At 39.7% G+C, this 22863-nt stretch overlaps 1 protein-coding gene across 4 annotated transcripts in view; it reads right to left on the minus strand.

Annotated features, from left to right (window-relative positions):
• The window catches only part of NBEA (neurobeachin), an 816600-nt gene that overhangs the window by 358032 nt on the left and 435705 nt on the right, over positions 1 to 22863 (minus strand). For all 4 annotated transcript variants that reach the window (XM_065403538.1, XM_065403557.1, XM_065403547.1 and 1 more), the window contains 2 exons: positions 14368 to 14476; positions 10155 to 10321 (listed from right to left, as the gene is read on the minus strand). In XM_065403538.1, coding sequence (XP_065259610.1) covers positions 10155 to 10321; positions 14368 to 14476 — 276 coding nt within the window. The remainder of the gene's footprint in view (positions 1 to 10154; positions 10322 to 14367; positions 14477 to 22863) is intronic.

Consider the following 22863-nt stretch of genomic DNA (forward strand, 5'->3'; position numbering starts at 1 on the left):
GAACAGATTTTTGATGATATATGGGTTTATATAGATGATGTTTTGATCTGGGAAAAAGCATAGAAGAGCATAACCAAAGATTCTGGGTAGCTTTGGAAAGCCAGAACTCTCAGACTAAAGTGAAACAAACAAAAATATGAATTATGTGTAATGGAAACAACATACCTGAGAGAGAAGTTAATACAGCAAGGTATACAGGTAGTTCACAGTAAGGCTGAGGCTATCATCAACATGCCTGCCCCAACAGACAAGAAAGGGATACAAAGATGGAATGGAAAACTATGTATGGAAATTTAAGCCTAATCTAGCTGCTTAAACCCAGCAACCTAATGGATTTGGGATGCTAAATTTAATAAAGATTTTGAGAAACTGAAGGAGTTAAACAGGCCACCGTCCTGAGGCACTATGGTGGAAAATGCAAAACTAAGTTGTTCACAGTTGCCTCCAAGGAGGGTACTGGCACAGTCCTCTTACAGCTTTACGGTTAAAACTGCAGAACAGAGGCTTATGAGTCATGGGTACTAACCAAAAAAAAAAAAAAACACGGAGTCTCAGAGGAAGAGGCAGCTTTGGCCTTACTCCATGAGCGTAAAAGGTTTCATGTCTTTGTTTATGGAAGACCGGTGTTAGCTGAAATTGCCCATAAACCACTTATTACCATTGCCAAAAAGGACTGGCAACTATCCCCCTGAGAATATAGAGATTATTTTTTCAATTACAAATATATGATTTGCCAATCTAATACAAACCTGAGAGAGATTTGGTGGCTGCAGATACCCTCTAGAGCATTTGACAAAAGTAGAGTGGAGCAAAGTCCAGTGCTAGTCACTATATATGCCAATTTGATTTAAAAAGACCTATCCAGTCTCAGATGAAATGTGAACTGTGATTGCCAGAGCAACAGCTCAGGATGAAAATCTGCAGAAAATGATTAAGGATATTAGCACAGAGTGGCCAGCACAGCATGTTCCCAGCCCCTATCACCAATTCAAGGGAGTATTTTCAATACTAGATGCAATTTTGTTTAAAAGCACCAGGATTGCAATCCCTAAGGCTTTACAGAAAAAATATGTTGAAAAGGATTGAGAAATGTCTTACCTGATAATTTCCTCTCTGTTAGCAGCTTCTCTCAGAATTAATTACTCATGGACTAATGCCCCCCCCCCCCCACCTGTATTTGGAGACTGTCTAATGTTGTATCTGGAGGCTCCAAGACTTAAGTTCCAGCCACCAGAAGAGTTCTAACACAGCTGTAGAAACACTCCAGCAACAAATTATCAGCATTAAGACACCTTGATATGATGTATTAAATTAACCTTAAATATATATATATATATGTCTTCATCTTCCTTTATAGACAATTTTTAATTTGTATTTTTGTTATTTGCTAAACTACAAAGGTGGGTTTAAATCAGAGAGAAGCTGCTAACAGAAAGAAAATGATCAGGTAAGAAATTTCTCTTTCTATTGCACAGCTTCTCTCCTCATTTGTTACTCATGGGAAGTAGCCAAAAGTGAATCCCAGAAGTAGGGAGGGAAAGAATAAACAGAGTTTAATTATTATAGTGGAATAATTGACAGGTATGACAGTTCCCCCATATAAAGAAAGAGCTAAAACTAAGGAGTTATGTGGGCACCAACCCAGAGCATCTTCCTCCCAAAGGATGTCCTTGCAGAGGAATGGTAACTTCACAAATCTTTCTCAGATGAGGCTCATACACTTTTCCCCTCAGTGCCTCTAGGCACTTCTGTGAATAGTTTCCAAGATGCCTTGCATGCCAGCTGATGCAGAATTTTAATATCTTTCTTGCAGCAACTCTGAAGCCCTAAGGCCTTGGCATTTTGGATATGAGATGAACAGAGTACTATTGGCATATGTATTCCGCATGCTTGAGATATATCTTTAGAACTCTAGGAATGCCCTTTTATGCCACAACTTTCCAAGGGTTAGAACAAAATGATGGGAGAATTATCTCCCTGCCATGGTAGAAAAGAAAACCTACCTTGAAAAGAAAGGTTTCTGGAGTTAGAAGAATAACCTTTTTCTCATGACAAAAGCAGTGCGATTCTTGTAAGGATATGGTAACTAATTCCAAAACTTGTCCTTAGGAGGTGATTAGAAAGGCCTAGCTTGTCTAAGTTGTCAGTGTGATTAAACTTAGCCCCTGATACTCAGATTGGAGGTGTAGCGAGGCAGTAACCCCGCTCCTGCCCTGAAGGGCTTAAAACAGCCTGTAAGAGGGCTGTGGCAGGGAACCAATAAGCCTGGGCTGATTGGGGAAGCAGCCGCAGCTGGGTCACGCCCCAATCAGGCCGCAGCTGGCCCTATAAAGGGGCTGCTAGCCAGAGCTCAACAGTCTCTCTCTAACTGTGGAGGGAGATGGGCCTGGCTGCTGGGGAGTTTAGAATAGGGTATCTATAGTGGAGCAGGGCTGGGGGAAGGCCAAAGGAACTGGGGAGCTCCAGCCTGGAAACCCCCCAGGCTGCAGGCCTTGTTAAAGGCTGAGAAGGGTACTGGGGTTGCAGAGGCACAGCCCAGGGTAGGCAGAGGCAGCAGGTCCAACCAACCCTTGGCGATGATGAATGGTATACAGACTGCAGTCTACCCCAGTGAGCGGGGGCTAGATGGAGACTGGCAGTAGCCACTGAGGCAAGGTGGGGATAGGGGGTTTGGGGGTTCCCTGGGGAGGGGAGACCTAGAGAGAGGGGGTACTGCAGTGGTCAGAACCCCTGAGCAGAGGGGCACGGGGTCTGGGAGGGACATGGGGGCCTGCGGCGGGCAAGACATCAGCCGGCAGAGGCGATCTGGAGGTGGAAAAGAGCTAATTCCCTGGACAATCAGCAGGAGGCGCCGCGCCAGTGAGTCGTCGCTGCACCACAGAGGATCCAATGTGCTGGGCTAGAAAATGCTGCCTTGGCTGGTATCCACATTTCTATGGTGCTGGGCTGTAGGACATCAACCAATCCTCCTGGAGAAACTCTAGTGTAGCTAAGATCACCAGATCTTTGGGATTATTATATTTGTATTACAACAGCATCTAGAAGTCAGGACCCCATTGTGCTGAACACTGCACAAACAAAGAGGCAGTCCCTGCCTCATACAGATTTCTATTTCTCCTCGCACCAGAACTGTAAATGTGACCAAACCAATGAATGAAATATCCTGGTTCAATGGAGGTTAATGAAGAATCCATGCTGAACTATACTTTCTCTTCCGATACCCCGGCTGTTAACTGTAGATGTTCCCAGTCTGAATGAAGGAGTCCCTGATTCAAGAGGTCTGGTGTTTTCTGCAGGTACAGTGTTGGCTAACAAGTCTAATGTGCCTTCCGGACCAGTGGAGGACTACAAGAGAACTTCAGCTATCCCTCTTCCTCTTTTCTGTATCCTTTATGTGAACTGTCTTGAAAGGCAGCAGATCGTTCTCTACCCAGGACTTTATTTCCATTGCCATGGAGAAGCTTTGACCTCTGATTACTCCCTGGTTTCAGAAAGGATATAAGCAGTCATGCCTCAATCATATGTAACCCTTTGGGGTTTAGAGAGCATGGCCCCTTTAAATCTTTTTCCTAGGGGGGAGAGGGAGAGTAAGAAAAAAAGGAGGGAAACTCCAGGGGGTGGCGCTAGAGCTCCAAGGAGGGGGAGAGGCAGCCTGCAGGCCCTGGAAAAGTGAAGCAGTAGAGAACCTGCCTGAAGCCTGAGAAGGACAGGGCCGATCGGGGACAGCCCAGGACAGGAGCCAGGAGGAGCACAGTGTCGGGGAGGAATTGCCCGAGAAGGACAGGCCGGAGCTGGACCCAATATCACTGCTGACCAGACCTGCATGGGGCTGTGAGTACTGGAGCTTGGGACTCTGCATTGGGAACAAGGAGGGAGGTTGCTAGATAGTTAAGTGGGGAGGTGGTCGCTCTGTGTGGCTTTGCAGAGAGCGGCAGAAGAGGGCACCGGAGGGGTTTGTTGGGGAAAGTTCACTGGCGCCGAAAATGACCAGGAGCACCCAAAACTCACTTTTTGGAACTTTGCTCAGGACTCCTGAACTCTGTGTGCAGACACATTGCTCGGTGTCTGCCCTTCCAGACTGTGCTACCACTGGGCCTGTGGGGCCTTGGTTTGGATGCAACCCTGTTTTACCCTCCCTTATATTTCCCCTTGTTGTTTTTCTCCTCTCATCCCTCTGTAAATAAATATTTCCCTTGTTATATCCATTGTACTTTTCCTGTGGGTGTGGGTGTTCACTCTGGGGGGTTGGAACAAGTGCCCCTGGGGTGGAAGGGATTTCTCCTGCTGCATTCCTGTGCGCGCTTTCTCTTGGCCAGACCAACTGACATCCTGGAAAAGACTTGTAGGTGGTGGTGGACTTTTGTCTGTGCATGTGCAATTCCTGGCTGTTTACAGGGGGGGAAGTAGTCCACTATTCATCCTGGCACAGGGACCACACAACAGAGGAGAGGTACTGCTACACATACCTTGACCGTGGAAGTAGCTCGTTAGATGTCCCCAGGAGCCTGACAGGCTGCCTACCTGCTCTCTCAAGCGGTCTAGGACTCAACTAAGTACTGTAGGAGCAACCTGGCTTTACTCAGGAAGATTTTGAACATGGAAATGGATTTTTCACTTTCTGCCCTGTAATCCCATGAAGGTGCAGCTTCATGGGGAGTGAAATCCTCATGTGCCTCTCTCCTGATCACAGACAGCCTGAAGTGCTCCTAGGGCTTTAATGTGGAGCCACCCTGTGGAGTGGGGGATGGGTGGAGAGAGAGACTCAATCCCGCCTTTCAGAGTCTGAGCCTCTTTCCCTGGCAGAGCAAGATTTTATGGCTGATGATCAGAAGACACAATTCCCATTCAGCTGCTGTCTGAAATCTGAGCCCCCTTCCCTGGCAGAGAGGGGGTCCTTGGGCTGAAAGCCAGACAGACACAATTTTGAGTAGACTGTAGCCTGAGGTGAGGTTGTGGAGGAGGAACAGGCTTCTCTGCATGCCCAGACACACTGCAGAGTTGGGGGAAACGTGGTAAGCATGATACTGACCTCTGCAAGAGAAACTATGTGTAGGAGAAAAGCCCCAGCAAACACTCCCTTGGGGGGAGCGGACAAAGGAGAAGAGGTTTTACCCCTGATTTTCACCCTGCTTGTTCATTAACAATTATCTGATGTTCCAGAGAGATGTATTACATGTCCTACAGCACCAAATGAAGCAGGCATATCAAAAGGAGACAAGGAAAAGTATGATACTAGTAGATCAAATGTCCTGAGGCACAATCTGGTGACAACTAAAGTATTTAGCTGAAGCAGGGAGATGCATTACAATGTCCCTGCAATTAGAGAAAGAAAACCCTAAAAAAATTAGAGATTCTCTTTAGGTAAGCACCAAAAATTCAGAAGGTGTTCAGAATGAAGGAATTAGCATTCTGGAAGGAAGCTAGAAATAAACTAAGAAATACTGGAACTGCCAGGACTGACAGCCACGTGATATATGCTGATCTCATATTTTTATGATGAGAATGATCCAATCCCATTACGTTAGATGAAAGGTGAAAAGGAGAAAAAGTGTGTCTTTATCTTTTTGCTATGATAGAATCAGTTCTAGAACTAAAAATTTGGATCTTTCCTCCAAAAGACCTCAAGTTCTTGGCTTGAATCTCTAGGGTTAGGTCCAAGTTATGCAATCCAAAATAGTATGTTCCTGTCATTGGAGTAGTTGCTGAATTATCTGCAAAATCTGCAGCATCATATGTTCCATAAAAGCCAAGAGATTCATGAGGGCTGGATCTGGCTCCAGAACCGTTTCTTCTAGTCTGCAGCTCCCTCTGCAATTAACAAACGGATCAGGACCACATCTGGCTCCCTGCTCAAGTTAGAAGGGCTGGGAAGGAGCTGCAGCTGAAGTGGGTGGAGTTTAGGAGAGAGCTTGAGCAGGGTTAGGCACAGGCACTTCAGTGTTCCTGTCTTTCCCCTTGGTAACAGCCACACAGGTGGTGACAGTGCCGGAATGCCTCAGAGCCTGAGTTTACGGAAGGTTCCTTCCCCGACCATCCCCTGCCTTTTCTCTGCGTTCCAGTCCCTTTTGCTGTGAGCCATCAATATCTGGCTCAGAGGAGGAATCTTTAAATCATCTTCCTCCTGCTTCTGTAATTGTCAAGTCCCACAGGTTCAGAGAAGTGCTTCCCTCCCTCAGCCCTTCCCCTTCCAATGAACAAGCACTCAGAGGGGAATGCCCCAGGGGAAGAGGGAGGAAGAGAGAAAAGGGAGGAATAGGGAGGTTGAGAAAGTGGGAGAGGATGCCAATGAGCAGAGAAAAGAAGGTGAGTGTGTGGGTGTGAGAGAGAGAAAGAGAGTAGACTTGGGAGGATGAACAGCCCTAGTGCTGCATTAATGGACTGAAGAAGAGAGGTTCCACAAAATGTAGTAATTGTCTTTATTTGCTTTATTTAACTCTGATCTCTAGGGAGGCACATTCTGCAGCCAGAGAGGACTAAAATTAGCCTCTTGTCAGGGAATACTTTTCTCCTGTAGCTCCTAAGTGAAAAGGTAATGTGGTCCTCACTACAGAACAAGTCTGACAATCCTGCCTTACAGCATTAATGATTAATGTGTGTCTGGTATCCAAGATTACCAAAGGTGGTTGTAAATAGAAAAAAGCCTAAATCCAATTTGTGTATGTATTACCTAGTAAAGTCTGTTAAATCTAGGTAGAGGTCAGCTTCAAACAAATTGATTTTCTGAACTCTTTTTTTAAATGACTACTTTCTCATTACTGCAATCCCCATGAGAACATCAAACAGCTACTTTCAAAACGCCTCTGATGGATATTTAACGTCAACATTTAGACCATAACTTGAACCTAGAGTTCTTCATACGCTCTGGATCCGCCATGATGAACATACCTGAAAGTAAACTCACCACACCTGAGGAAAAGCAGTAACCTTTTTTTTTTTTAAAGCTACAAATAGAAGGTATAATAAAACACTGAATAGATTCTTATTAAAAAAAAATCTGCTATTTTGTGGCAGGGAAATGTAAAGAAAAAAACCAAACAAATGCTATTTATTCATGATCCTACAATACTTTCCTTTTGATGCAATGGAGTTTGTCAATATACCAGAACGGAAGGAAACAAAATAATTTTGCCTATACTAAAACTGGAGTTAAAAACATCTATTTGTGAAGTGGAAAAAGATAAAATTGATACTTAAATATTACTTACAGCCTTTAAGAGGTGTTAAACAATATAATATAAATGATTTCCAAAAACATATTATTTCTCTCATATAGGTAAAGCAGAAAGGTATTGTTGAGTAAATTAGTTTTCAGACCAGCAGTGCTAGGTTACATAATCCTTATCCATGCTTGTGGGAACTTATTCTCTCTAGTGGAGTAGTCAAGTAAATGCTTACTAATGTAAGTTGCCTACAGTAAGAAGCTATGCAAAAGGTAATCTGAACTGCAACTCACTTCTGATTTTATGGCTACTTTTAATGCTAATCATGGTCTACTCTTTGTAGAGTGCAATTAGCATAACTGAAATGTTTTATGTGGCATATTATTGAGTTTATCCATACTTATTCTTGTTTTTCAGACCTTTCAAAGACAGATTATGTTAATATATTCAAAATTCATACTTTGTAAATACTACAAAAGTTCACTCAATCTTGAAGCATCAAACTTCAAAAGCAATTTGTCTAGGCTTTTCTTATCCTATTCTTTGGAAATCTTGTCTGCCCTTTCTGAATCCTAAGACAATAGTCATTCATTGTTCACATTTTTCCTCATGGTGCTTCCAGTATTCAACCTCATTCTGTTGAATCCTAAGACAATAGTCATTCATTGTTCACATTTTTCCTCATGGTGCTTCCAGTATTCAACCTCTATTATCAAAAAAACAGACAGCTAACACTCTGGCAACCCAAGAGTAAGCATATCAACGATTGGTGGTTGCTTTCTCCAAAGGCAGCATATGCAGGGGTACAAAAACTGGGAAGATGTAAGGTAAGAAGAATTTATTATATTGGATTCCAAACACAATAAAACTTGTATCTATTCTACATCTGAGACACACACCATGAAACCAGATCTTACTTTCATACCAAAAACATTTCTGCTAAAGACCTTTAAAATAGTCTTTGGACATGTATTATACATACTAAACATGAGGCTAGCTTGGTTCTAGAGAATCCAAGCTTCCAGGAATCATACCCACTCCTGAAAAGCACTTCCTTACGCATCTAGATGCCAAACCTCTTGGATCTTCCATAAGTTTTATTGTGTGGAACCAGTGGACAGGTTTCTTTCACATGTTCCTTCTTGGGCCAATTGCCTACTCCCTATGTGTAGTGTCAGGGCCTCTTTCAAATACAAAAGATCTTCAGGAAATAAGTTTTTCATTCTGCATTGGGAACTGAGGAAAAACTTTTGCCATTAGAAATGCTACACTGACAACACAGGTCTAGACATCCCATAAACCATATTATGGTAGCTAAGGAACCCCTAAGTATTCCCTAGCAACTTTGTATTAGGAATTACCTGGCATGCCAGTTAGCCCGTGGCAGCTAGAGAGTATATTTGTGGAGTCCCTTGCTATCATGTAAAGACTTATGGAGAGTTCTATGCCCCTGCAGTCACTATACAGGCACTGGCAGTGGAACATTTTCCCGTATCTGCTGCCAGACTGGGAGGTGTCAAGCCCCTCCTGGTTCCCCAGTGACTATTATGGCTTTGAGGGAGGGGCAGTGACCCTTACCTGGTAAACCTAAAACTGTAGATTAGGGGAGCAACCACTTCTCCACGCCAAAACCCAGGAGAGAGGCTATTTGGCCCCAGGAGGAAATGGTAGATCACCTATCACTTCCAAGAAGACAACTGTCTCATGGCTTGTGGAGATGGTGGCCTACAGCTGTGCAAACAGCATCAGCTCAGATTTGTAACATCATCAACTTGAGTTGCTTTTCACAAAACTCAACAGAATTGAAACCCACCTCATTTTGAGCAGGGAATTTAAAGGAAAACTTAAGGTCAATAAGCCCAAAATTACACCTTACTTTTAAAAAAATATAAACTGCTGTATATTGTTCTCACTAAAGTCAGCATTTTTAGTTAAATAGGAAGCACCTTCCCATTCACAGAAATATTAAGTCTAAATAGAAATGCAACATCTGTTTTTTTACTTCTTACTTGCACTGGTTGTGTTGATTCCTCCATTATGTACTTGAAAATAAATGATACACATGCAAACATAGTGACAATAGGGTGAGAATAATATACACAGTATTTATTAGATACCTTAATATTTATGGTTATATAATATTCTAATGAGGATTAACTCTAAATCCCTAGAACATATATTAGAATCTCATTTACTGTATTGTCAATTAAAGAACAGATAATTTAGTACTATTATATTTTGGACCAAATTTTCAAAATATGTCTGCAGAAGTGAGCATGCACTTTTCTCACACCCAACTTGGGCATGAGATACGCTTGGATACACATGTGCATATGTGTGACTTGTGCCTACAGAGTTTGGTTGCACACACTAGGTATTGACCTTTATGTTTGAATGTGAGGATAAAGATTTACCAATGTATTGTATCAAAGTATATATTGATTATTTATACAGAAATAGTTTAATAGATAGGGCACTAGACAGGTGAGCTGGGTTCTATTCCTTGTTCTACCACTGACCTTCCATGCAAGCTTAAACAAGTCATTTTTCCTCTCTGTGCCTCCTCCCACCCTTCATCTCTCTTTTCTATTTACATTGTAATGTCTTTGGGACTGGGACTGTCTCTCACTACCTGTTCATACAGCAGCTAGCCCTATCCTGGTTGGGGCCTCTAGGCCCTACTGGAATACAAATAATAGTGCTACATGATGAACAAGCATAAGTATCTACAAATTATCTAAAACAAATTTTAATAAAATACTGTGTTGATGGGCTATGGAGAGCATTGCATCTGCACATCATGTACTAGAAGAGGAATCGCCCCACAGGAAGACTTTTGAGGGGGGAAAAAAAAACAGATATAAAGAAGACAAAAGTTCTCTTGAAATGATTCCCACCATCAGCACATACAATTTTCAATTGTACGAAAATGGCTGATTCATTTTAAATTTTGAAACAAATGTTTATAATTACACATTTATGATTACAGCGTACCTGTGAGAGACTGCTCCCCACGCACCATGTTTGTTTGTTAGGATATTCAGTATCTTCTGTTTCAGCTGATTGGCTGTAACATGATCGCGATGTTTAGCAGCACTTATAAGATGGTCACACATCTTTTCTTCCTCTCTTCTATCAGCAGCATATTGAGCACACTGTGACTAAAAATTAAAAAAAAAAAAAAAAAGTGAATAGTAAATAGAATAATTTAGGAAGTGCCTACAAGTTGCTTAGGAGTGATTTTCATATATCTAAATTCTCCTTTCTACCTACATCTTAGTCACCTTTGTTCTCACCAAACTCAGCATTTCTAGGTAAATAAGAAGGACCTTACCATTCACAGAAATATAAAGTCTACACAGAAACACAATATCCATTTTTATACTCCTTACTTGCACTGGTTGTGTTGATCCCTCCTCCAGGGGAAAATAAGAGGATTAATGCTATGTTAAGGTTTAGAAATTAAGCCATCAAAAGTGAGGAAATGCATAATTACAGTGAAAACACACGTAACTCTGCCTCTTTTTGCTTATGTCTTAAAATATGGCCTCTTTTTTAGATCATTATAAATTATTTGCCAATTAATACCTTATACAATACATTATACTCTGGAATTTCTTATTCAATATTGCATACAGAAAGCTACAACACTGTACCAGACAGACTTAGCTTGACTTTTAAGTCTTAGTAAGATCTACAAAACAAGATCTTAATAGTTCACAAGTTCCGTACTTTTATAATTATGGATCTTAAAGTGGATCTCCATTACCTTTGAAATTAAATGTCTATTTCCTTAATCTCTATATGTTACAACATGGAAAAAACACCACAAGTTACATACAAGTAAAAACAGTTGGAAAAAGTGAAAAGGGATTAAAAAAAAAAATCTATCAGAAATACTTGAAACTGAAAACAAAGCTAGAAATAATTATTTGATCATGTTGCTTTCAAAATCCATCTCTCAAGGAATTTCAATAATTACTGCCGTTTCCGTTATAGACTGATTGTGAAAAAGATTGCATTATCGAAATACTGTTAACTTTAGTTTCTATCTTCTAATACCTTTGTTCTGTTTGTAGCATACAGAATTACACATTTCTCTACTTTAGTCTCAAAAAGAGACTGCATTCAAATTCTCAATACTCCTTTTAGTAGGGATCTGTTTGAAAAGTCTGAATAGGGCAAACATGTCTATGGCAATTAAAAAAAACAATATCACAGTTTTCTTACAGAGATATATCATAAAAAACTACATTATTCTCAAATTATTTTGGATAAATTGTGTTGGTTATTTAATGTGTGTGCGTGCAATTATCATTCCTGAATAAAATCCTGCATTTTGAATTCGGTGTTCTTAAGTTTATGCATTCCATAACAATTGATTGTTTCCCATTTTAGAACAATTTCAACAAAGATTTAATACTACCTAAACAAAATACTATATAATATTTATTATACCAGCAGTTGCAATTAAGCTAACATTGTACTGGAGACATCTTATTGCATTTCATGAATTCAGGTGTGCATACTTCTATAGACTAGTGTTTTTATTATAGAAAATGGCAGTACTTGGTAAGATTTTAACTATGTCCTTCATCTACTGTATTTAAAACTATTACTGAAAGGCATCTATTTCAGACAGGAATTACATTACTTTCAAGGGGTTAATTCATTTTTTCAATTTATCTTCATGTACAGGGAAGCACCAATTAGTACAATGATCTGCCTCAGTAATGAGGTTAATATTTCACCAGCTCATTGGACAGTAAAATTAAATTTTCATTTTTCTTCCTGAACAATTACAGCGGCTAACAAAATGAATGTTAACTGGAAGCAATCATTCTGGAAAAACTGGACTCTTTCAATAATAGCCATAGTCATAAGACAAAATTGACTAGTGTTAACTTTACAAACCTTATGCTTACATCTACACACCCACATGCACCCACACTGTGTCACTATATAACTTTAGTCAAATAGTTGCATCAGTAATGATACAATTGAAGTCTGAGAGGTAAAAGTGTGATTACTTGACTGGTAAAATACCTATTCACTTTTTTCCTGAAGTGAACAATAATTAGCCCGCTCAAAATAATCAAATATTTACAAAATAAATACATTTAAATATTGTTTAATAAAATAAAACTGATTTATAATTTAAAATGCAGTAGATGGTAAAAAGCTTTCACACATCTTTTAAGTGGGATGCATGCTAATATCATATGATGCCTATGGAACATTATTACAACATCAATATGTAAAACTGTTTCAGACTCTAAGCACCATTTTATTTTAGTTATATCTAAGATTCATACTGGTACATGATTATATTTAATTTTTTTATTTTATTTACTTAGAGATTTTTTTCTTGTCCATTTCAAACATATTTCTCAGGTTTTTCACAAGACAATAAGTATAATAAAAAATGTTAGAGAGAAATGTCTTGGTTTCCTTACTAGAAAATAAGATTGACTTAAGGCTGTTCCTTTAGGGAATTTAGTTAATATTCTAAATCTTATTTGCTAACAGAAGCTGAATGTTAATTGAATTTTCTCATTTTGTCTAGAGTTCTGACAGATCTTATACCTCAACATATTCTTCAAAGAGCAGATAACTCAATCTTCTATTGTCATTTTAGGTTACTGTATGATGCCCTGATAAATATCAAATGTTATTTATTGTTGAGGCAATATGAAACTTCACTCTGACATACACTTAATTGTAAATGTGATTTTATCTAAGCTCAAAATATCCAGTATATGTTTGGTAATAAAGTTGTTGCAATCCCATCTGACAAGTGTCTGCTGTCTGGCCTGACAAAATGAAGTAAAGGTTATATGTATTCAAAATGACAACAAGATATCTCTGTGTCTTATATTTTTCTGCTAGGTCAAGGAGCACAAGAACTAGTACATCAAAGTGTAGGTTTTAGAGAGCTGCTTCGATGAGATAAAAACCTCATCAAAATTGAGATTACTGGCTTCTATGTCTTGCCAAAAGGTGCTTGTTGGCATTCCCTGACAGATGAATATGTTCATACAGCTATTTATTATCTTCAAGGCTACCAAATCAATCAAACCTAATTCTAATGCCATGCTACCCAAACATTAAAACATGCTTTTGTGTATTACGGTATTTTATATATGAGCATATAGACACACAAACATATACACATAGGCAAAAACAGGAATAATCAAAATTTCTATATATTGAAATATCATAGATAAGCTTTTTTAATATCAAAACATACTGCCTGATAAAACCATGTTAAACAAAAAGATTTTTAACATTGTTGTATCAAAAGTTCTCAAATATATCAAAAGATATGTTAAAACAGGAAAATGAGTAATTCTATGTAAACAAAGGGAAAAAAAGTTCAAACATTCATTTAAATACACTTTTTAAAATAGTCTTTAATATTTGTACAGTATTTTGCTACAAAATACTTTAAAACACTATAGTGGGTTATATGCTACATTCCTTACTGAAGAAATGAATGATTCACTATGTACTACTTCTGTTAGTAAGGATTATTCACATTAGTAAGAGTTACAGGATCCAGCTCCTGCTTTTCATCGTCCAAAATTAAAGACAATAGACATTTCATATATTATCCTATCTCCAGTAATTACTTATTCTTACTAGCTTAGCAAGTAGAAAAGATACTTAATATCTTCCAATTTATAAGTTATACCTGGTAAATAAGATGAAAAAGTACTAGAAAGCATTGGTATTGGTAGTGAAAATACTATACTATTTATAGATCAATATTTATTATTTTTCTTAAACCACCTCAAGTGTGCTATCCTTTAGTTTTATTTATTATACACAAAACTCACATTCTATTGATAAAATCCAGCAAAAATAATTTCACTATTAAATGTTGTTTGTTTTTTACTACTTGCAATAAAATCAGACAAGTTCTTTGTGAACCTTAAAGATCTGCCATATCAAGTTAGTAGGCATTCTGATTAAGGGGTTTCTTCAAGCTGTAAATATTTTCATGCATTTCAGTGAAGGGATGAGAAGATAAACTAGTTCCTTGTGTTTGACATTTACCAAAGCTTTTAAAAACTGGCTTTCAAATGCCTTCAACGTAAATTTCTCTCTCTCTTGGAAAAAACAAAACTTTATTGTATGAGGTTACAGTCTAAGTGATGGCTGAGTGAAAACAGAAAAGCAGGAATTCATCAAATCTTGAGCTTACCTCAAATTCGGCATGTTTGTGTACATCTTCAGCTCTTTGTCGGTTCAAAATAAACTCCGCCTCATTTGCAACACGCACTATGTGGTCTTTCATTGCATGACATAATAATCTAAAACAAAATAAAACACTTGAAATCCATCTTCATATTTGACTTTCGTCAAATAAATTATTTCAATAAGCTTGCCTTAAAATGGAAAAAGTTTAACATTTACCAAATGAAATATAATTGCTAAATTAGTTTACATTAATAATGTAACTTTTTCAGAAGAGTTCATTGTAATTTCATGTATTTGGGAAAACACAGAGAAAACTCTCTACAATGAAAGAGGCCTTATGCAGTGAGTTTAGTATCAGCTAGCTAACTAAAGGAAACACTGCTTACAAAAGTGTTGTACTTTGGACCTGCTTATAGTGAGACTGCAACCACAAATATAGCATGAATATAGGAACATTTTTTATTGGAACAACTGCTTAACTGTTACTGGTATTTCATCTAGCTAACTAAAATTTGAATGCCCACAATGCATATAAGATGCAATGTCTTTTTATTTTTATGTAGAACAGCTGCAAAAATCAAAGAAATGCAAAAAAAAATGCACATGATATAACTGAAACTACTTGAATGCACCACTGTTAAAATACAAGTATTGCCAAAAATCAAATAATCATGAGACTCCTGCCATAAAATCAGATTATTAATTAATACATAAATCATTTTGGATTTTTTCCAGTTTGCGTTTGGTTTTTGAACTTTTTGTCTGAACTCAGGTCATATTTTAAAGCTTTTCTCTTCATCCAAGAGGGCTAGAAACTCACTTTTTACAAATATGAAAGCTGAGATTAAATGAAAACAGATTTTCTCATAATCAGAGGTTTCCAGTAGCTGGGGATTTAAGAAAAATATCATGAGACTCATGATAAAATTGTAAGAATTGGCAACACTACATGACATAATAATTGAAAAAAAACTAGATTGAGAGCTCTTTTTCAAAAATGACTATGCTCTCTCTCCCCCTATTATAGTTAGGACAAGCTCTTTGGGTGGGAATTTCAAAAGTGCTCAATACTCACCTAATTTTGCTCTCATTGAAGGCAATGAGAGTTTTGTATATTTGTCCCATGGGACGGTGTCTTGACATTTTTGAAAAGCTCATTAGGTGCCTATTTGCATCTTTAGGTGCCTAAATATCTTTAAAATCTAGCCCTGAGTGAACAGAGAGCAGTGAGATTTATTCATGGTTATTACTAGATTAGTATTTTTCAATTTATCAAAAGGAGGATGTGTCTCAGTTTTGTGAGACTCCTGGAGAGGGAAAGAGGCTCAAAGCAACTGCTTCAGGGGATAGGTCAGTGGTACTTTACCAGAGATTTCTGAAAAACAGAATTGTGTTTAAAGTTTGTTGCCATTTCTATTCAAGGAAACGGGACTTTGTACAGTTAATAAATAAACTATGAAAATACTTTACTTGGTGTCACTGATTTCTGCTTCAAACAGGAAACCGGCCTAAAAAGCCCCAAAATACGCTTCCATTCAGCAAAGAGGTGGCAGCAACAACATCATTATCGCTCTTGTGTCTGAATTAAATCATAGTCCGCTAGCTCTTATCCAATCCCAAATTCATGTTGACACTGTGGATTTCATTCAGCTATTCTAGCTGGGTCAGATGTGATGGAGATGAAGAGCTGCGTGTCATCATCATATTAAATATACTGCAGCGCATACCAAACCAGCAGCCTCATGTACGACTTGAACAAGAGAGGTGACAACGTAGGGGAGTCTTCTCGGGGGCATCAGTTGCTAAGGAGCAGTAGGAGCAGTTGCCCCCCACAACCCCAAACTTTTCATAGCTACCTGGTAGCCAGGCTGTGGTGTCTCCCCCAAGCCTGCAGGGAGTGCTGTTGGGCAGGCTGGGGTAGGTCACCTAATCCTTACATTGTCACAGGAAGCAGCAGCAGCAGTCTGGGCCAGAACTAATCACAGAACAAGCCATGCCCTGATCCAAGCCCTGCGTCAGCCATTGGTGAGACACCCACCCTGGCTCACTGTCTGCCCACATCACCTCCCTGCTCCCCCCACAGCAGGTGAGGCAGGGAGAGAGAAGCAAGTATGCCCCCAGACCCCTGAACTTTTCTCAAATGACGTCCCTGACTCCTGTGGCATTAGTATAATTGCTTACAATTACTATTTGACGTCTCTCATAAAGATAGCAATGTAGCTGGTATGGTTCAGGTCCCTTGGCGCCAAGAGAGCTGGGGTTGCATAAGGTTTTACAGGAATCACCTGGGTCTGATATCTGCATAATAGTTCACTGGAGGGTAGCATGTGAAGTCTCTACTGAGAGCTGGTAGCCCACTGGTCATCATAATGATTGTAAAATGTATGGATGGATATTTAAGGAGTTATGTATCTGTATTGCAAATTATGTTCTTAAGGTCTTGGAGTTAAGGCAGGTCACCAGGCGGTGACACACCTCAGAGCTGTTCCATTCAGGCAGAGGGTAGCAGACACCTATCTCCCTGTCTGGTCACTGGTGTATTACATACTTCACCCAGCATGGCTATTTCTAGACTGAACCATGTGCCAACTAAGTGATTGTAGAATATAGAAGAGAGGAAATCTACAGGAAGAAACAGTCAGCAGGAGGTGTCCTGTTTATGAAGTATATCTTGGAGTACAAAGAGATACGACTTCTTCACCTAAAAGGCAAACAGACAGTGTACTTGTCTCATGAAAGAACAATCACAGCCAGGCGGGCTGTAAAGCACTGCAAGGATTTTGGTGGGCAATAGCCTACCCTACTAGACACGAGAGGATCTTGTTAATTAAGACAAGGCTCTAGAATGCGTATTATGATTTTATTTTACATATAATCATTTGTTTCCAATATTTCTACTTCCTACTACTTGAATCTCTATTATTTGTTAAATAAACTTATACTTGATTTCACCATAAACACATCTAAGTGCTGTGAGTTAAGGGGAGTGGTGACCTGAGGTGGAAAGCAGGGTTGTAACTGTTTCTTTGGAAACAGCATATTGGTGAATGCTGAGTGTCCAATGAAACAGGGGGTGGGCACTCCAGGGAGATGATCAGAGGGCTCAGATGTTGGACTGTGCCTATCACTACCCTGTAGAGTGACAGCGCCTCCTACGAGGCCTAGAGGGGAGTGCTTGTGTTGCCTGTGGCCAGTGGAATCAGGCAGCTGACACATGGCAGGGACAGACAAGGCTTCCTCATGCAAGTGGTAGCGAGGTGCCTCACAACCCTGGGCTCCCCCAGGAAGCATCACAGCAGGATCCTAAGATTGTCCACAAATAAAAAAAATGAAATTGCATTATAAACAGCATCAAAGGCTGCCAACAGATCAAAAGTCATCAGTGCCTGCATCTGCTGCTAGCAAAAGATCATAATTAATGCACACACAGATCATACACAAATGCAAGCAGTGCAGTTTGTACCCCATATTTAGACCTGTCACCAGACTGACCAGGGTCAAAGGAAGTCTGAAGAATAAAGATACTGCCAGAAATTGCCCCAACATAATCTTTTTGGTGACTTTAACCAAAAATGGGAGATGGGATGCTTGTAGGGAGTTACACAGATTATCAGCATCAAAAGTAAATTTACTGTGCATATGGCCTGCAATGGCTTCTTTAAAAACTGAAGGAAAGGTGCCCTCCTCCTCTCCTCTTCCTGCTAGAAAAACTTACAATATCCCGTATAAGGGAACCAGTTATTTCTGGTGTCTTTTACAGTCCAGGAAGGACAAGAATCAAACCCACACGTTGTAGCATGAAATTGCCCCAGCACCATCATATCCTCAATGAATAATACCACATGAAATTAAAGCAGAGAAATCATCACATTTGTATCCCCCAAGACACTATTCTGTTTCCATAGCAGTTGATAGTTCAGTCCAAATTCAAGCAATCTTGTCTGCAAAGCAACATGAACACTCTTACAGCAAGAAAAATATGACACAGCAATCAGGTGAAGACAGCAATACAAATGCTTCAGGGTTTAAACCTCATGCTTCAGGCTTAAGATGATCTCTAACTATTAATGATCAGGATGACACCTAGTGTGTGCATGGGGGGAGGCAGATTATCCTACATGTACCAACTGTGGGGTCCTTACATCTTCCTTTGAAGCATCTGATATGGGATGCTGGATTAGATGACCCTTGTCTCAGATTCAGTATTGCAATTTCTGTGTTCCTATGGTGTAAAGAAGCCTTAGTATAAATGAGAACCAGGTCCTCTATATGTGCAGGATTCTCACTCTTAAGAGTAAGTAGAGCTTGCGGGGGGAGGGAAGAGGCATGTCGCAATATAGAAAGAACTATGATAAAACATAACAAAAAGCAGTTCCAAAAGTCACTGTTTAACAAAAACTATTTTTTGTAAATGAAAAGAGCCTAATAAGAGTTAATAGACAAAGTCTCCAGGAGTTCCCAGCTCTCAACTGTTAATTTTCAGAAATATACAATTCTAAAAGAAACAAAACTCTAGGAGAGTTTGGGCACCTTGAAACCAGGTACTGCAGTATCAAGAGACCAAACCAGGCTGGTCTTGAGATGCTTCATATGTTTATAGGCAGGGCTGGGTGGTTTCCTTATATATGTCATAAATTGGAATATCCCTTAAGGCTAACAAATGCAGTACTTCTGCCTCAGATAGTATGAGCCATGATATGACCTCCTGTAAAAAAGGCCTGCCAGCTCTTAGTATGATAGTAAGAAATACAGTTGGACAGCTAGTTAGACATGATCACTTTTGTGACAAAAGTGCCCATTGAGCAGATGTCAAATGAAAATAAAAGAGTCTAGTAAACCTTTTAAGGACTTTAGTCTGCTCCAAGTAGAAATCAAAAGAACTTTTAACATTGAAAAACCTTATCAGGAAGGGAATCTGAGCACAGGAAAATGTTGGCAGGATGATAGGCTCATTAAGATGAAAATATATCTCCAATTTAAAGAGCCCATAGCTTGCTTGTAAAATCTAGTCTAAGGTGATTCATTCACTAGAGTCAGAAACTTATTCACACTGCAAGCTAATTGTCACCAGGCAAATGACCTACCATTTAAGAAACCTGAGCTCACACCTTATACATCACAGAAGAAGTTGTAATTGCTTTTTTCAGGACCAGGCTGGGCATCCATTCCAAAGGCATCCATTTCCACCTACATACCATCATCATCAAAGACCACCTGTACCTGATGCCCTCCCAAGTCAATGCCCTGTACATCTCCTGACTCTTCCCCTGAGGAAGAGATTCAGTCAAGGAATGAGTCTCCTTCTTAAACTTACCTATCCTAGCCAAAATCCAGAGTAGATGTCACTGTTTTGCTGCTGCTCTATTGTGGAGCGACTATCTGAGGTCTCAGGTGAGTTCTTCTCATTACCAGCGTGCAAACAGCTTTGATCTCAACAGGATGGAAGTCAATCCTAACTTGGCAATCATCAACACTAACTGTGCCATGACCATCACTTGGGCTCTGAGGGTCTTGGTGTCAAGAGGGTGATGAATCTGACTTTCTAGTCATGTTTGTACAAAGGCAAATAGCGCTGCAACAGCCCTGAAAGCTACACCAGACTCTGGAGACAAGTCTGCTGCTTTATACCACCCTAAACCAGGTTTCTCTCAATAAAGCACAGAGGATCAGCAGACTAAATTATTTTTGTTCCATCTCTTACAATAGAATCACAGAACATAGAAATGGAATAAAAACTATTTAGTCATCTATTTTCTCTTTCTACAACAAGGCAGGTTTGTTCTTTATTGTATATTTACGAATATATTGCCCATACATATTTACATCCCACATATATTTCATAGAATGACAGAACTGTAGAGCTGGAAGGACCTCAAGAGATCATCTAGTCCAGCCCCCTACACTGAGGCAGGAACAAGTATACTTGGGCCATCCCTGACAGGTGTTTGTCTAACCTGTTTTTAAAAACCTCCAATGATGGGGATTCCACAACCGCCTTTGGAAGCCTGTTCCTGAGCTTAACTACCCTTATAGTTAGAAAGTTTTCCCTAATATCTAATTTAAATCTTCCTTGCTGTGATTAAGCCCATTATTTTTTGTCCTACCTTTGGTGGACAAGGAGACCAACTGAGCATCATCTTCTTTATAACAGCCCTTAACATATTTGAAAACTGCTATCAGGTCCTCTCTCAGTCTTCTTTTCTCAAGATTAAACATGCTCATTTTTTTAAACCTTTTCTCATAGGTCAGATTTTCTAAACTTTTCAACATTTTTGTTGCTCTCCTCTGGACTCTCCCCAATTTGTCCACATATGTCCTAAAGTGTGGCACAATATTCCAGCTGAGGCCTCACCAGTGCTCAATAGAACAATATAATTACCTTCCATTTCTTACATGACACTTCTGTTAATACACACTAGAATTATATTTGCTTTTTTTGCAGCTGCAATACATTGTTGGCTCATATTCTATTTGTGATCCACTATTATCCCGGATCCTTATCAGCAGTATTAATGCCTAGTCAGTTATTCTCCGTTTTGTAATTGTGCATTGTTTTTCCTTCCTATGTGAAGTACTTTGCACTTTATTAAATTTCATCTTGTTGAAATCAGACTCATTCTCCAATTTGTCAAGGCTGTTTGATTTCTAATCCTGTCCTCCAAAGTGCTAGCAACCCCTCCCAGGTTGGTGTCATATGGAAATTTTATAAGCGTATTCTCAACTACATTATCCAAATCATTAATGAAAATATTGTACTGTATTAGACCCATGACACACACATGTGGAACCCCACTAGATACACCTTCCCAGTTTGACAGCAAGCCATTGATAACTTGTTTTAGTAGTCTTTCAACCAGTTATGCACCCAATTTATAGTAATTTAATCTAAAACACGTTTCCCTAGTTTGCTTATGAGTCTGTGTCAAACGCTTTACTAAAATCAAGATTATCACTTCTTTAGCTTCCTCACATGGACTAGGTCACTAACCTTGTCAAAGAAGGAAATCAGGTGTGATGCGATTTGGTCTTGACAAATCCATGTTGGCTATTGCTTATACTCTTTTTAGGTGCTTGCAACTGATTGTTTAATAATTTCTTCCAGTATCTTTCCAAGTAGACTGGCTGGCATATAATTCCCCAGAGCCTCTTTGTGCCCCTTTTTAAAGATAGGTACTATATTTGCCCTTCTCCAGTCTTGTGGGAGTTCACCCATGCTCCATGAATTCTCAAAGATAATTGCTAACTGTTCTGAGATTGCTTCAGCTAGTTCCTTAAATATCGTAGGATACATTTCATGAGGCTCTGCCAACTTGAATACATTTAACTTATTTAAATATTCTTTAACCCAGTGGTCCCCAAACTTTTTACCTTGTACCCCATCTTACCCCTTACTGGGAGGAGGGATGCGGAGAGGGGTAAAGGGTGCCAAGGCTGGAGCAACAGCTGGGGGTGAGCACAGAACCCAGGCATAGTGCCAAGACCCTGGGCACAGGGCCGGCAACCAAGACCCTGGGCACAGGGCCGGCAACCAAGACCCCGACTTGAGGGCCAGGGCCAGAAGTGGAGCAGGATGGCGCTCCCTTCCTGCCCTCCGTGGGGGCTGGCCCACCCCCTCCCCCCGAATGTTCCTCGTTCCCCCCTTAAGGGGGCACACCCCACAGTTTGGGGACCTCTGCTTTAACCTGTACTTTCCACATTGTGGTTTATGTTAATATTAAGTATTTCAGCACAATTAGCCTCTTTAGTGAAGACTGAAGCAAAATAGGCATTAAATACCTCAGTCTTCTTGATGTCATCAGTTATTAGCACTCCTTCCCTGTGAAGTAATGGACCTACATTTTCCTTTATTTTTCTTTTGCTCATATTGTATTTACAGAACTTACTACACCTCTACCCTGATATAACACGACCTGATATAAATGAATTCAGGGAAATGGGGGGCTGCGCACTCCGGCGGATCAAAGCAAATTCAATATAACACGATTTCACCTATAACGTGGTAAGATTTTTTGGCTCCCGAGGACAGCGTTATATCAGGGTAGAGGTGTACCTTTTAGGTACCTTGTTAGGTGAAATTCATTTTGTGCCTTAGCCTGATTTTGTCCTACATGCTTATGATATTCTTTTGCATTCATCCTTAGCAATCTGTCCATGTTTCTACTTTTTGTAGAATTCCTTCTTTGATTTTCAGGCAATTAAAGAGCTCCTGACAGCACCACATTGGCCTCTTATTAGTCTTCCTATCTTTCCTTTGCATCAGGGTAGTTTGCTATTGTGCCTTTAATATTGCCTCTTTGAGAAACTGACAGCTCTCCTGAACTCCTTTTTCTCTTAGATTTTCTTCTCATGGTACCTTATCTACCAGTTCTCTGACTTGGCTAAAGTTTTCTATTTTGAAGTTCACTGTCTTTATCCTGCAGCTCTCACTACTTCCTTTCCTCAGGATAATGAAACTGTTTCATGATCACTTTCACCCAAATTGCTTCCAACTAATTCCTCT

This window comes from Emys orbicularis, chromosome 1 (genome assembly GCF_028017835.1).
Source record: "Emys orbicularis isolate rEmyOrb1 chromosome 1, rEmyOrb1.hap1, whole genome shotgun sequence".
NCBI classification, from domain to species: Eukaryota; Metazoa; Chordata; order Testudines; family Emydidae; genus Emys; species Emys orbicularis.